The sequence below is a fragment of the Diuraphis noxia genome, unplaced genomic scaffold, assembly GCF_037042655.1.
Source record: "Diuraphis noxia isolate RWA-SAM2 unplaced genomic scaffold, SU_Dnox_SAM2 contig0002, whole genome shotgun sequence".
Lineage (NCBI taxonomy): Eukaryota > Metazoa > Arthropoda > Insecta > Hemiptera > Aphididae > Diuraphis > Diuraphis noxia.
In genome coordinates, this window is record NW_028301712.1 from 21244408 (window position 1) to 21260142 (window position 15735).

The 15735-nt window shown below is 26.4% G+C and overlaps 2 protein-coding genes across 2 annotated transcripts in view; both read left to right on the top strand.

The window, feature by feature from the left end:
* The first annotated feature begins 290 nt into the window (after positions 1-290).
* mRpS29 (mitochondrial ribosomal protein S29) lies at positions 291-3734 on the top strand. The gene is made up of 8 exons (XM_015513093.2): positions 291-571; positions 656-869; positions 956-1048; positions 1115-1254; positions 1322-1482; positions 2812-2953; positions 3054-3146; positions 3398-3734. The coding sequence occupies exons 1-8, from the start codon at positions 470-472 to the stop codon at positions 3581-3583; spliced, it is 1131 nt and encodes a 376-aa protein (XP_015368579.1). The 5' UTR covers positions 291-469; the 3' UTR covers positions 3584-3734.
* Positions 3735-13050: 9316 nt separating this feature from the next.
* The window catches only part of LOC107165043 (uncharacterized), a 76630-nt gene continuing 73945 nt past the window's right edge, over positions 13051-15735 (top strand). Inside the window, exon 1 of the mRNA XM_015513092.2 lies at positions 13051-13541. The gene's annotated coding sequence lies outside the window, so the exon portion shown is untranslated. The remainder of the gene's footprint in view (positions 13542-15735) is intronic.

Sequence of the window (15735 nt, forward strand, 5' to 3'; positions counted from 1 at the left end):
GCCAACTTATGATTATGAATTTTTAAATATGACTAAATTCTCCTCACAATGAAAGAATGGTTTCTATATTTTATATACATGAGGATGATTTCTTAATATTGTAACTATTTTATTTGTTAGTTTCATTGAAATAAACTCTCTATTAAGAATACTAACAATTTATTTATTAAAAATCTTGTTATTTTGAGTCCTTAATAAAAATAATAAATGAAATCCACCTTGATAAAAACATTATGTTTATCATATTCTTTATCATTTCTTATCGTTATCAATTTATCATTGTAAAATGTAAAAAACCACAAGAAGATCTAACAGAAAACAGAAATTCTTGAGCTTGACACTTAGTACTCAACACTCACCAGTTTCACACGGCTTCTTTTGGAATTAAATTGTATTGAATTAATCGTAATTTCAAATTTGTAATAATTAAATGTCCTATGAACAAAGGTGGTTGTGAAGATTAGTAAAAATGAGAGCATACAGACGGCTTTGTAATTATGCTACAACAGCAGTAAAACAAGAAACGCAGTACCAAATTCCGACAGCTGCACGCACTGAAAAGAAAAATCCGGTTTGAAATTTTACAAATACATACCTATTGCAGTATTGTATAATGTACAGTTGTATTACTATTGATTAAAATTTCCTTTTTCAGGGAGACCATGACAGTCATGATTTATCAAAATTTTACACCATAGATTCAAAAACTGTTAGTAATATATTTCAAACGGGTGGTATGCCAAAACCTTTCACCGAACAAACCAATATGTTTGCTGAAACTGCGTTAATGATACGAAAGCCAGCATTGGAAATTATTAACAGTTTGAAATCAACTGATTTCCAGAAACCAGCCGTCCGATATTTACTGTGTATCCTTTTAAAATTGTGTTTCTATTATTGAGCTTACTCTTAATACATAGTTGATACATATTTTCCTTAATATGTTAATTTATAGACGGCCAAACTGGAAGTGGTAAATCACTCAGCCTTGCTCATATACTCCATTATGCTTATAGTTCAAAATTCATCTTATACCACATCCCTTATGGTACCTACATTTTATACCTTATAGTTTTTAACATTTTTCTAACTACAAAAAAATATTTTATTTTAGTCCCAATATGGCTTAAATATGATCGTAAAGAAGTTAACTGGTCAACTTCTAAGAATGGCTTGGCTGACATACCATTAGTAGCAGCTCAGTGGTTAAAGCATTTCCTACATCAAAATGGAGCTTTATTAAATGAACTCAATGTAAATATATGATTAAAGAATTATAGCTATATTATTTTTTTAATGGATTATTATTTTATTTTATTAGCTTACTACAAGTCAAGATTATGTTTGGAGTCAACGAGAAACTACACCCAGAGGAACTACACTAAATGAATTAGTTACACATGGCATTAATAGAGCTAAATATGCATGTGACTGCATGGATATACTTCTGAATGAACTAAAAGCTCATTGCACAAATAATAAGTAAGTTTACCTCATGAAAATATCATGATTTAATTGTTCATAAATCGTATTATTACTAATGGTAATTATTATATTATAACTGATGTTACTTGTGAAATTGGGAATTATAGCAGTTATAAAAATTGAAACTTAAATTTTTTTAATTAAAAATAGTTACACTATTTAAAATAAATTATTTAATATAAATTTAAACAATTTTTAAGATAAAAAGAAATTAAATTTATTACTTGAGCAAAAAGTAGAATATTGTGTAACTTAAATGTTTGTCCTGGTAAAATATTATCTATTAAGAGTATTTTGTAATTAAGGTATTATAATATATTAATAAATGTTGACAGTCCCCTATCAAATGTTGTACCCATATACTAAATGTATGAGCTCTATAAAATAGTATTTCTGGGTGCTTTAAATACCTGTACTCCTCTAGACTCCAGGTCCTATAGTCCCCATCCCCAACCCCTAAATGTTTTTATAACAAAATCAGTACTTCATTCAATTCATTAGGGCCATAATACTACTTAATAACTTTGAAAGAATACCGATATGATATACATAAATCATATTAAACCTAATTACATATTTTTATTATCAATTATTCATTTAAATTTTTTTAAATTTTTTAACAACAGTACTAAGGTAGTCTGTGTATTGTATGGCAGCTAATAAGGTAAACATACAAGGTTATTTTATATATTTATTAGTTTTATGGAAAATCATAAAATTCATGTTCAATAAAATTAACAAAAGTAGTACAGACTTATTTACTGTTCCTAATCAGAAATCACCACATATCTTTATGATAAAAATCTATTAGTTGTGTAGTTATAAGTGTAAACAAAATGTTGATTAACAATTTAAATTTTTTGTTAAATTTATTTACTGGTGTTTCAACAAATAGTAATTCTATAATTTCCAAACCAATTTTAACTAATACCTACTGCATCGTTTTACAAAATATTTTAATAAGAAGCTTTGACAAAAAAAAATTGAATATCAACTGTGACTGTCCAATTATTTTAGCCATCATGCAAATTTGATAGATCGATTAAAAATATTGCCTTTAACTTTAAATATTACCATCAATTTTATAACATACAGACAAGCCGTCACATATGAGTGTTCAGTGACTTATCTATATAATTATGAAATCATTGATATAACTTTTAATAATAAATGTATTTGTAATATATACCTTCAAATGGTCTACTTGTACATACAAATTAAATATTTTTAAAAACCGAATTATTTTTTTTTAAATTTAGTTGATTAAATTATTGTGTTTTATTGATCTATAAATAGATTATAAATGTATAATGATTATAATTTTAGATGCAAAATGTTAGTGGCAATAGATGGATTTAATGCATTTTTCAATGAGAAAACTGACTTAAAAACCGAAGACAGGGTTAAAGTAACTCCACAACAAATCACTATGGTCCAAACAGGATTATCAGCAGTTCTTTCTGATTGGGTATGCATTATGTTGAATATAATATATAAATGATACCATTAATTTGGTATCATAATATGTTAAATAATAAATTGTGCTAAACTGCTATTTATTATTCTAGAATAATGGTGCAATAGTTATGGTCACATCTCCTAGAGCTGCTTTAAATACAAAAAGAGAGTCTCATTTACCCATTTATCTCATTGGCCGACAAGTAAGATAATGCCTTGTAATTTTATTTTTTTTCTAATTTTCCTAATTAATATATTTATTGGTGGTTCGCACTATTGTATAGTTATTGAAACCCAAATTACATAGAAACTCTTTAATTGTTTAGTAATAACCAAAGTAAATTAAGTTGTTCAACAGTATTTCATAATACAATATGTAAATATTATTATATAAATAGCTTTACAATGTATTATTGTATACTCATAGTTTTATGATTTTACCATATTTTTTCAGGGATTTGAACATATAGATCCATTCATTCCAGTGATGGTCCCTGAACTTTCAACTACGGAATTTAATAACATGTTAGATTATTATGAAGAAAAAAGATGGTTACAAAAATCTGGTGGTAGAAAAGAGCTAGAATTCCTAACTTCTAAACTACCTGCTGATTTAATGGCTCGCTGTGCACCATTGTAATAATATATATTCTTTATTTCTTGTTATTATTCAAGTAAGATAGACTTTTGAGTACTTTTCTGTACAATTGATTTTTATGGAAATGTAGTTTGACATTAACGTACAAAATACTCGTATTAAAAATGAATAAAATTTTGCATTTTGAAATCAATATTTTTCTTAATATTATCATTTTTAAAAAGCATAATAATTTTCATTTTCTTTCCATCCTTTATGTTGAAATTTTCTTATTTGATTTGTACATACATATTATTTAATATAATAATTAATGACATTAATGTTAAATTGAACTGAATAATATTTGTTATGATTTAAGTAGCAATCTCATTAGATATTAACATTAACATTATAAATCTTCTCTGGTTTGACAAATTTATCTGCTACATCAACTATTTTTATAGTGCATAACATAACCATTAATACAAAAACAACTTTTTACTTGATTATTAATCATTCAATTTTTATTTCAAAGTTATGTAGCAGAATTGTTAATTCTGTTATGGTGATTTGTAGACAAAATATGTGTGTAATGTTATATAAAAATTTACTGTCAACTTTTAATTTGTATGAACATTGAAATATTTAAAATATGAGTATAATCCTATTCCTAGTTATCCGATCAATCACATCTTGTGAATCCCCTTACATCGACCTATAGACCACCTATTAGGAACCATTCCTATAGTATTTAGTTAAGCATACACTATGCTCCTACAGCAATATTCTATTTTATCAGTAAAATTAGTGCATTGTGATAATGATTGTTATTGATCATTTTCACTTGCATCTAACTAGTAGGTATATATGAATATAACGTGAATAATATTGCGACAGGTATATAGGATGATAACATTTTTACTTTCAGAAGTTTTATAAAAATTAAATAATGAAATTGGCTATTTTGAATTTTTCCAAGAAAAAATTCAACACAATAAAAAAGTTTTTTTCCATTTTCAAAACTGACCAAGTTAGAATAAGTCAAAATTTAGATTAATGTATAATTAGTGTATTTAGTATTTTATCAACTGTATTAATCAAATGTACATAAAAATAGTTATAATGATAATAGTAATATTAATATTATAATAAAAAAAAAATGTATTAAATAAATGTATCATATAATTATATATATTTTTTATGGGGATATTTGAAGATTGCGGTTAATGCAGATCAACCTATCAAACTTCAGGACTTAAAAAACAAAACAAAAAAAGCGGGTAAGTCGTGTATGTCGCTCTGCTGTACAGTAGGTTACAAGTGGGTTACTGTAATGGATGGAATTAAATTTGAATCCAATGATATTATATCATTGTATACAAAAAACGATTCTGAGCGAAGACGGTTTATCTGTCTAGGACATATTATAGATCATAAAAAATTTTCAAATCTTAGATTTAAAAAGAAAAATTTTTATGAGTTTCTAGTTTGAAATAATTTGCGAATTTTCGTGATTTTTACATATGTTGTCAAAATTCAAACTTTGAATGCTTGTAAAAAAAAAATTGTGACTACGCATTTCTTTTATTTTTCAATTTTTATTGTAAAAATACCTATATTATGAGCCTTGTATTAAATTTTCAAATCTTAGATATAAAAAGAAAATTTTTTATGAATTTCTAGCTTAAAATAATTTCTGTATTTTCGTGTTTTTTACATAATATGTTGTCAAAACTCAAACTTTGAATGCTTAAACAAAAAATTGTGACAATGTATTCCTTTTATTTTGCAACTGCTATTGTAAAAATATATTATGAGCCTTGTATTAAATTTTCAAATCTTAGATATAAAAAGAAATTTTTTTATGAATTTCTAGCTTAAAATAATTTCTGTATTTTCGTGATTTTTACATAATATGTTGTCAAAACTCAAACTTTGAATGCTTAAAAAAAAAATTGTGACTATGTATTCCTTTTATTTTGCAACTGCTATTGTAAAAATATGTTAGGAGCCTTGTATTAAATTTTCAAATCTTAGAATTAAAAAGGAAAACTTTTATGAATTTCTATCTAAGATAATTTGAACATTGCCGTAATTTTTACGTATTTAGTCAAAATTTGAACTTTAAATGCTTATAAAAAAAATCGTGCTTACGAATTTTTAATATTTTTTAACTTATATTGTTACAATGTGTTAGAAGCCTTGTATTAAATTTTCAAGCTTTTCTACCGATCAAATAAATTTTTATCGATATTTATAGAAAAAAAAACTAAAAAAGTTGAAAAATTAAAATGTCAGTAAACAGCTCAAAACAAATCTAAATATTTTGAAAATTTTATCTAATATATAAAACGCCTATATAAAATTTCAAGTATCTGCAGTAATTTGTTTTAGAGTTACACCAAAATAAGGAAATCGCTAAAAGTGAAAATCCAATGTTGTAAAAATTTAAATTTAAAATGCTCATAAAAATTCAATTTGAATTTCCGGTGGAATTTTTATTTGTGATAAAGATTGAGAAACTTATAAGGAATCTTGTATTAAATTTTTAAATCTTAGATTTAAAAAGAAAATTTTTTATGAATTTCTAGCTTAAAATAATATTGAATTTTCGTGATTTTTACGTATTTTGTCAAAATTCAAACTTTGAATGCTTATAAAAAAAAATTGTGAATATGAATTTCTTTTATTTTTCAACTGCTATTGTAACAATATGTTAAGAGTTTTGTATTAAATTTTCAAGCTTTTCTGCCTAATAAATAAATTTTTATCGATATTAATTTAAAAAAAACTAATAATGATCGAAAGTTCAACTTCAGTCGAAATTTTTTGAAAATTGCATGGTGGATAGAATATACTTATATAAACATTAGGTGAAAATTTCATGTATCTATGGTCATTTGTTTTAAAGTTACATCAAAAACCAAAATCGATTTTGTCGAAAAATGAGTGTGCGTAAAATTTCCCGTTTTTCCCTTAATTTTTAGTTTGTTTTTCTCAATTATTTAGAAAAGTATTAAGAATTTTTTACTTTTGACCCCCCAAAGTACCAACTAGATTCACTTTCTGATCGAACGAGGTACTGAAGTCAAAAATCGAAGCATTTTTACATTTTACTGCCCCAAAACGTGATGACAGACACAAAAAAAAAAAAAACACATCATGGTAAAATCAATACATTCATCGCTCCGCTCAGAATCTAAAACAGGCAGCATGTGATATTTTAAGTTGTCGTGAGGACCCAATCAAGGCGGTCACTTCGACTGAATTTTTGAGACAACTAGAATCATGTTTAGAACATGACGGCAAAACTTCAAACAATTCATTCATTAAATTTATTATAACACATTTTTTTTTTTTTTTTGTACGATTTTCAAATAAATCCAAATTTTGACCTACTCTAACTTAATCAGTTTTGAAAATAGAAAAAAAAACGTTTGAATAAATAAATACTCTACCCGAATCTGCAGAAAAAAATTTGTTGTAATATTGTGCATGCACATACCGAGAAAGCTAAAAATTTGAAATTGGTGTAAAAATATGTATTTTAGTACTCTCTATCACCTCCTGAAAACCCCATTTCAATACACAAGGTGGCCCAGTTCTTAGAACAGTAAAAAATTCTTATACCTACCCAGTTTTAATGAAGCTGAGTACCTATTTATTACTTACCTTTCCTACGTTACTCTTTTTAAACTGGGTATGTAGCCATGTAGGTGTAGTCACTCTCACTAGGTAGTATAGGTAGATATAAATTGATATTAAATAGGTAGTTCCTATATAGTTGATTATAATATTATATATTCGTATAGGTAATTTTTATATTTAATATTAGGTACTAACTGTTTATAACTTTTAAATTAATACCAATGTACCGATTGGTCGGTGCGTGTGTGAATATATAGGTATGTTCCTAGTATAAATGTTAAATAGATAGGTACATAGTTAACCACAAAATATTATCCTATATAATTACTAATTAGGTTTACAGAAGTCTATGACTTTATTTTATTTATAAAGCTAGATTATCTGTATATTATATTGTATGTTGACTATTGATCTTAAACAAAACAACTCGGCAGCAAAGGCCATTAGTTCACAATTCTTAATAACAATTTAGATAATATACATAGGGTTCATAGATACAATTATATTTTGTTAATTAAATTAGTTTAAGATATTTAAGTGTTTTTTTGGTCTGATCAGGTTGTGGTCCGAGCGTTGAGTCGAGGGTATCGGTAAAGTTGAGGTATATTGACTATTGATTTATTATTTTTGTTTTATAATATCAATTGAGACAAATTAATTATAAATAAATTTGGATTTATTTTTCAGAGTTTATGTTTTCTTGCCTACTTAAATGATAAACAGTGATAATAAATAAAATAATAATATTAGGTAGGTAATGAAAGAGGAATGATGATGGATTATTAAATTAAATATAATAGTAAATAATTATTATGAAATAAAATTGAAAAAAACAGTAATACATACCTACTATTTAAAATATTTAAATAGTATTATATTATAATAATACCACTAACTGGCAACCTGCGTGCTATGCAATGCTGTTTATTAACTTAAATAATATTTTTTTTTTCAAAAAAAGTTACCTTATTCTACTTTTTGATACCCATTAAATCAATGTATACCCAAACTTTGAGGAGTTGTATCTCGTCAACGGATAAACGAAAAATGAAAATTTAAACGTGATAATTCATAAGAAAAAAAGCCTTACTAAATTATGAAATTTTCAGTATGGGTTACCATTTGAAAATCAAAAGTTGATGGTGGTTTACCTAATAAATATAAGTGTGAAAAATATTAAATAATTATATAATTCTAGAACAGCGTAAATCTAAAATTTTGAAAAAAAAAAATTTGAAAAAAGTGAATACTTTTTGAGATAATGAGTGTTTTACGCTTAATCAATCACCCTGTATTATGAGCCAAGGTGGTTTTAAATCTCTATTCATGCTTAATACAATTATTTTAAAAGTATGAAAATAAGTAGATTCATTAGAATCTAATGGGTCAGGAACTTTTTCGTGGGAAAGAACCGTTTATAAAAAAAAATTACTAACCCATGATGTCCAGAAAGCCACAGATTATTATTATTATTTTTTTTTTGTCGTAGTGTTATAATTTCGTTGAGAAATTGGTAGGCATTAAAAACATAATTATACGTCTTAAGATATGGAAAAACTGTATTTCGTTAATTCATTATTATCAATATAATTAGAAATAAATATAAATATACATTTATAATATCATTATTTTTATTATTATAATAATAATTTAATTAAACACAATAACACTCAAAAATAAATAAAACGTATCTGCTGAATTAATGGAATTAATGAATTTGATAGGATGCATTTTCCAAAGAGCCACAGTTTTCTAATTTGCATGTTAAGCTTAAGAAGTTGCAGGTTCCCGACCTCTGTATTAGATATAAATACATTAGCTACATATGTATAGTACAGTACCTAAGCTATGATATTGTTATAATTATTATACTTTTATGCATAGGTTATAAACTTTAAAACTTATAAATAGTATTATATGTCTAAATAATAATAATATTTTATTATATTATTTTAATTAGGTACCTATGTATAGACTATAATATAAACTTATATTTCAATTCTATTCTTGTATACTTAAATAGTCGAACTATATAATAGTTATACTTAAAGCTCTAAAATAAAAAAATATAAACCTATAATATCTTTTATAGAAACAGATATTTGTTTTACTTTTATTAGTAAGTTATAATTTTGATGAAAACATTGCAATTATTGTATATTAATAATTATTTTAAATTTTAATATGTTGAACCTAAGTTAAGTTAGGTTAGTTATACCTATATATTTGTATTATATTTGTTATCGTAGTCAAGAAAATTTTTAGAGATTTAAAAATGTTCACGATTTTGGTGAATTTAATCAAAATTAAACTTCAAAGTTCATAAAAAAATGATTGTAGATTTATGCTTTGATTTAGCTATTTATCACTGAGAAGACCGAAAAAATTAATGACTTATTATTACGCATAAAAAAATATCTAATTACCAACATTGATTCCAAATATTCGGAAACAACATTTTTTCAAAAAGGCGTAGAAAATGGTTATGTGCTGGTTGATATTTTAAATTCTTAATATCTATCCGGATATAGGTAAGGTACCTTTCAGCGTATAACTGTGTACTGTGTAGCATGGTGGGAATTTCAGTGACACTCATTAAAAACTAAAACCATATCTAATTATTCACTGTGACTGGCCATTTTTGTATATGATTAAAATTTAAAAGCACACTAGTAGTAAAATATTAATACGAAAATGAATAAATTATAATTCGAATAATCAAGTACGAGCATAAAACTTGTCACAACTTTTATTTTCTTAATATTTTCTTAATAAGCTTATCTGAAAAAAACGTATATTAATTGTAAGGACACATAGGTAATACATACTATTCTTAGCACACGATAAGTAACATTTAGTTTATTTAAAAAAAATAAAATAAAATAGTCTTAGAAATCAGGACTAATCTATTGATTATGTCTGTGATTTATTTTTATTTTATACGATGTTAATTGGTAATAGGTACTTACTAGTTACTAAATAATAGTTAATTATATTTTACTTTTACTTAATTTGAATAAACTTAACGTTTCCATATGTACCCTAAATTCATTCATAATAATAATTTTATAATGACAAAATACACGCATTTTTAAATCTTTGAAAATTAAACAAAAATATTTTTTGTTTCAAATCCACTCGCTGTAAATCAATCAATTTTTGAGATAGAAAAAAATGTAAGTATGGATTTAATTTATAGTTATATAATAATTAAAAAACTTAATTGAATTTAAATATAAATTAAATTCTCTTCCCGTTAGTTGCTGATGAATCTACCTATATGTATAACCAAACACACAGTGTTTGAAGCGGAAATAATGCTACAATCTTCACCTTCGGCGATAATAGTTTCTGGTATCTACTAAATCTATTATTGGGTAGGTACCTATTTTGGAGAGGTCAATAATAAGAAACAAAGAAAATCTATTATACATTATTTTTTTAAAGTATAATAAATTGGGAACAATAGTTACAACAAAGTAATAACTATACGAATATACGATAGGTAATGGGAATGTCTATCTACGCACTAATTTTTTATTATTTGATTTTGTTTTATTTTTGTAATTTATAATGACATACTGTACGGAGGGTTATATGGGTATATTTGCACCAATAATGCGAGTGATTTAAGTACCTATATAGTATAGTTATAGTATACACATATAGTAATGTAGATAATAAACATTACAATCAATAATAATAAGGCCTATAGTGTATATAGCATGGTAGTTGACCGGCAGTCTCTAATGTCTGCTGCGGTTAATGATTGTCTGGCGTCATAGATTCTAGGATGGGTGACCTTCTTGGATTTAATACGACGAATCCTCCCCATATAAAAACACGCGTTCAAATCGTATTCCAACCGTGACCACCAGACATCGCACAAACTAAGTGGCCCATGTTGCCGAGAGTATAAAATAAATTTAATATAACATTTTATATTTTACCAATGTGATGTTTTTAGGAAAACATTTTAACCTACCCAGTACCGGATCTACAAATTATGCAACCTGGGGCACAACATAATATTAGCGCCCCTAAAAGTCACCAAATCATAAAAATGATGAAATTAAAATTTGAAATTTGGGCCACTCTATGATAAGCGCCCGGGGCATGGGCCCGGGATCGCCCCCCCCCCTAGATCCGGTACTGAACCTACCGTAATACTAGTGCGTAGAAAAATAAATTTCCAATTTACATATAAATAGCCAAAAGGTACATCTAATACAAATATTTTATTTTATATAGATATCCTTAGAATAATTGGAGGCGGGACTTATCATCTCAGCTCAGAATCGTTTTTCATTTAAATATATATAGTATGATTTAACATTAAATCCTGCAAATCTAACACGTCCATAATCCATTTAGGTACAGTGATCAATAGGTACTGCAATATCTATAAGTATAAGGTATATAATATACTCATTAGTGAAGTTACCTGTTTACTAAAAACCTACATACCATCTGCAACAGACCAATGAGTTTTCCGGTTTTATATTTTTATCTTTTCGTAACATAATTATATATTATTTTATAATAATGCTCATAACTTCCAATATAGGCAGAGGCGCGTAGAGCTGGTACACGATATACGTACTGTATGTACCTATACCGATACCATGTATAGCGTACCACGGTTATAGATAAATATATATAATATATTATTTTAGGGCTCGGATGTTGTTGCACTAAAAATGTTGTACAATTGATTGCATTATTGCTGTGAAAAAAACCCAAAATTGCACTAAAAAATTGCAATAAAAAAATATTTTGTACCAAAAAAATAAAAAAATATATATTAACAAATTATTTTATGAAATGGATTAAGTCATTTTATTAAGTAATATTTTAAAGTTTTATTAAATAGGGTTTAAACGAGTAGATAATAAAAAAGAATCAAATTCAAATTCTCGTCAGTTGTCATCAAAAATCTGGTAAATTGTGCGGTCTTCTTATTTTTTCAGAAATCTACAAATAATTTTATCAAAATTTATAACTTTTTATTTAAACTATGTTTGATTTGTTTTTTTAAAAAAACCTTACCTTAAAAATTATTGCACTGTATAATGTAACAAAAAAAAGTGAAAACATAAAAAAGTATATAAAATTGTATTGAAAATAACGACAATCAACAAAATTGAAATAAAATTGAAAAAAGGTCAAAAAATTGCAAAAAGTTGCACTTAAAATTTTTATATTTTAATTGGTACTCGTTTGAAATAAATTCATAACTTACTTAGCAACGAATCCGAACAATAGAAAAAAAAATTGCAAATGCAACAACATCCGAACCCTAATTATTATATACCTAGGTATCATATTATGTAAAGCTATACGTCTTATATGTCGTGTCACTCGAGGGCGTGGTAACTATGGTTAAATCTGGTAACCATATTCGTTAATAAGTTAAGCCGCATTCAATTCTGGGTATTCTCGGTTTTAACTTGCAGGTTATACCACCATACCAAAAGTTAAGCTTACAATCAGAATGTGGTTTGATCGACACGGCACGACACACGGCGTAGGTGTCTGTGATTTGTGAATCCGGTTGTTTAAGTGTAGAGAGCTGGTATATGGTATACGCACTGTAGGTACCTATCTACCGTACAAGACCAAGTATTACTTATTACCGCTGCAGCTGCTGGTTATATACATTTAATATTATAGGTATATAATGTAATATGTTTAGGTACATATGTATAACACTTGAACGTATAGGGTAAATAATACACAACTACCGCGTCCCGAATTCACATAATATTGCTAGATATTTTATGGGGAGGGGGAAGGCGTGGTCGCAGCACCGGTGTCTACGCCATTGGCCACCGTCGGGTTTGGCCCCCTTTCGCCGTCGTTACCGATGCTGTCGAGTCGGCTGGTCGCAATACGCTCGCAACAGTCGCAACAGTGCACAGACGCATCGCCGCGTTCCGTAACCGGTGTACACCGTAGTGTCTGCTCTCCGAAATCGATAATCGTGTGCGTTCTCATTTTATACGACCTGATATTATTATACATCGCCCTGCGTTGATTTATAGGATAATACGTTTTTATGTTTTTGTAACAGTTTCATAAAAAAACAATAAGTTTTTCTTCCGTGTAATTACAATTTAATAATACTTGGAGTTAAATATTATATTATTATACCTATAGTATAGGTATACGCGTGACGTTCCTAAATCACCAATTATTTACCACGAAATCTTGTGTGAGACATTTTATTGAATTGTGCGTTTTGGTTTTTACCCACTTTTGTTTTTTGCCGCCTTTTACCGCGAACAAGGTTCGAAATTATTCGTTCAAAATTGGCCGCATCAAGCAGAATCCGGTTCGTGTAGCCACTGGCGAAACGGCTGCGCACGACTTGGTAAGCTTATTTATCTACCTATACCTATATATACGCGTCTTGTTGATTTTTTTTTACATGTCTCTGTCAAATCGGTAAAGGAGTTGTCGTACAATACGCTTTATATGCCAATATATGATATAACTATATTATTTTTATTATTTATGCTTATGCATTAGGTATACTTAATTATTTTAAAAATTTGAATTTTTCCAATAACTTATATATTAGCAGTCACATAAGTAATGGTATTGGTGACCTAGAGTGCGCCATCTAAAATAGTTACGTTTTAAAAAGTATGAGCTGTTTGTTTCCCATCTATTTAATAGGTACACATATTTATATAATATATACTTAACATATATTTATTTATTGCCTATATTATAGATAATATTATCAACGTAAATAATCAATAATCAATAATCATGAATAATAAATAAATATAAACTTAATTATTAAACTATACCTATGTTATTGAAACACAATTATCGAGTAGACCGCGGTTGTCAAGTACCAACATAGTTTATAGTAAAAATAAATACTAAATGTATAAATATAACTGTAAATATTTGCATACATTGGATTGTATATAAAATTATAATAATATAATATAGAACCTATATAATAGGTAATATTTCGATAATACACTAATACTTCCTTATAAACAATTATAATTATTGAATCTTGAGGTTCTCACTATTAAAAATCTATTCGTAATCTATCTTCGTTATATTATAGATACTCCCATATCTTTAAACATCAATTTTTTGCTATACACAGAGTATATTATATACCTTCAATACATCTATAATTAATGATAATAGGTACTTCTTCTATAAAAGAGTTTAAGTAGGTATTAACACTCACAATGTGATAAGACTATGTTTATAGGTAGGGATTATAGCCCAGTATAGGTAGAGGTTTTCCGTAAGTATAGAGGTGGAATTACTACAAACAACACAAAATGTTTTAAAAACTATGTCTTCTCTTGTCTTCCGGTCGATATAGTTGTCTAATGTTATAAAATAATAATTCTTAGGTTAATAAAGGGTTGTATAAGTATAGGTACACAAACAATTTATACATGCTCGTATCATACAGTTGTGTATCGAGAGGGTTTGACATTTTTAAGTGTGCGTACATACGTAGTTTTTTTATTGAATTATTATTAGGTCCTTGTAGTAAGTAGGTAAACTGTGTATGGAATATATAAACGTGTATTATATATTTATATATTCAATATAGCAAATACTATTGTAATACATAGCTCATCATATAGTCTAAAAATAAATAATCTATTAATCGTGTACACATATATAATATGTAATATATAATTCAACAGCAGTGTACTATTACAGTTACAAACAAATTAATACAAAAATAAATAATAATGCTAATTTTGACTTGAATGATTAACATAAATGATATCACTATGACTATATATTAAATTAGATACATAAATATAACAGTTTGTTCAAAATATTAATAGTTCAGAACAAATTTACCTATGCATATACAGGGTGATTCTTTTAAGTGGGTACACTAATTATCTCGAAAAATATCTAATTTTTTAAAAATATTTTTTTACATGGTTTCAAGTTGTTAAAAACCCAACGTTTTTATTAAAAAATTATATTTTTAAATATTTTTTATCCTTATCATATTTTAAGTTTTTACTTTTTTGAATGACAACATAAAGTTTTAATTTCATATTCCAAAGCAAAATATTCTTCTAAGTATTTTGATTCATAAAAATCGAATTTAGGGCTAATAGTTTTTGAGTTATAAGTATTTAAAGTTTTGATTGGCAGAGTGGAGTGGTACGGCAAAATGTTTGTCCACTACTCCGCTTGTCTAAACTTTAAATACATATACCTAACTCATAAACTACTCGTCCTAAATTCGATTTTTATGAATCAAAATACTTAGAAAAATATTCTGCTTTGGAATATAAAATTAAAACTCTATGTTGTCATTCAAAAATTAAAAAACTTAAAAAATGATAAGGATAAAAAAATATTTAAAAATATAATTTTTAATAAAAACGTTGGTTTTTTAACAACTTAAAACCATGTAAAAAAATATTTAAAAAAAAGTAAATATTTTTCGAGATAATTAGTGTAACCACTTAAAAGAATCACCCTGTAAAATTGAATTGTACAATGACATATAATAGGTAATGTAAAAATATAATACTCTTCTTAAAGTTAGCAAC

Bases quoted from the DNA above. Each gene is read 5' to 3' on its own strand.
- mRpS29 (XM_015513093.2), top strand. From the start codon at position 470: ATGAGAGCATACAGACGGCTTTGTAATTATGCTACAACAGCAGTAAAA. The intron at 870-955 runs GTATCCTTTTAA...GTTAATTTATAG, and splicing joins AGCCGTCCGATATTTACTGT to ACGGCCAAACTGGAAGTGGT. The intron at 1,483-2,811 runs GTAAGTTTACCT...TTATAATTTTAG, and splicing joins GCTCATTGCACAAATAATAA to ATGCAAAATGTTAGTGGCAA.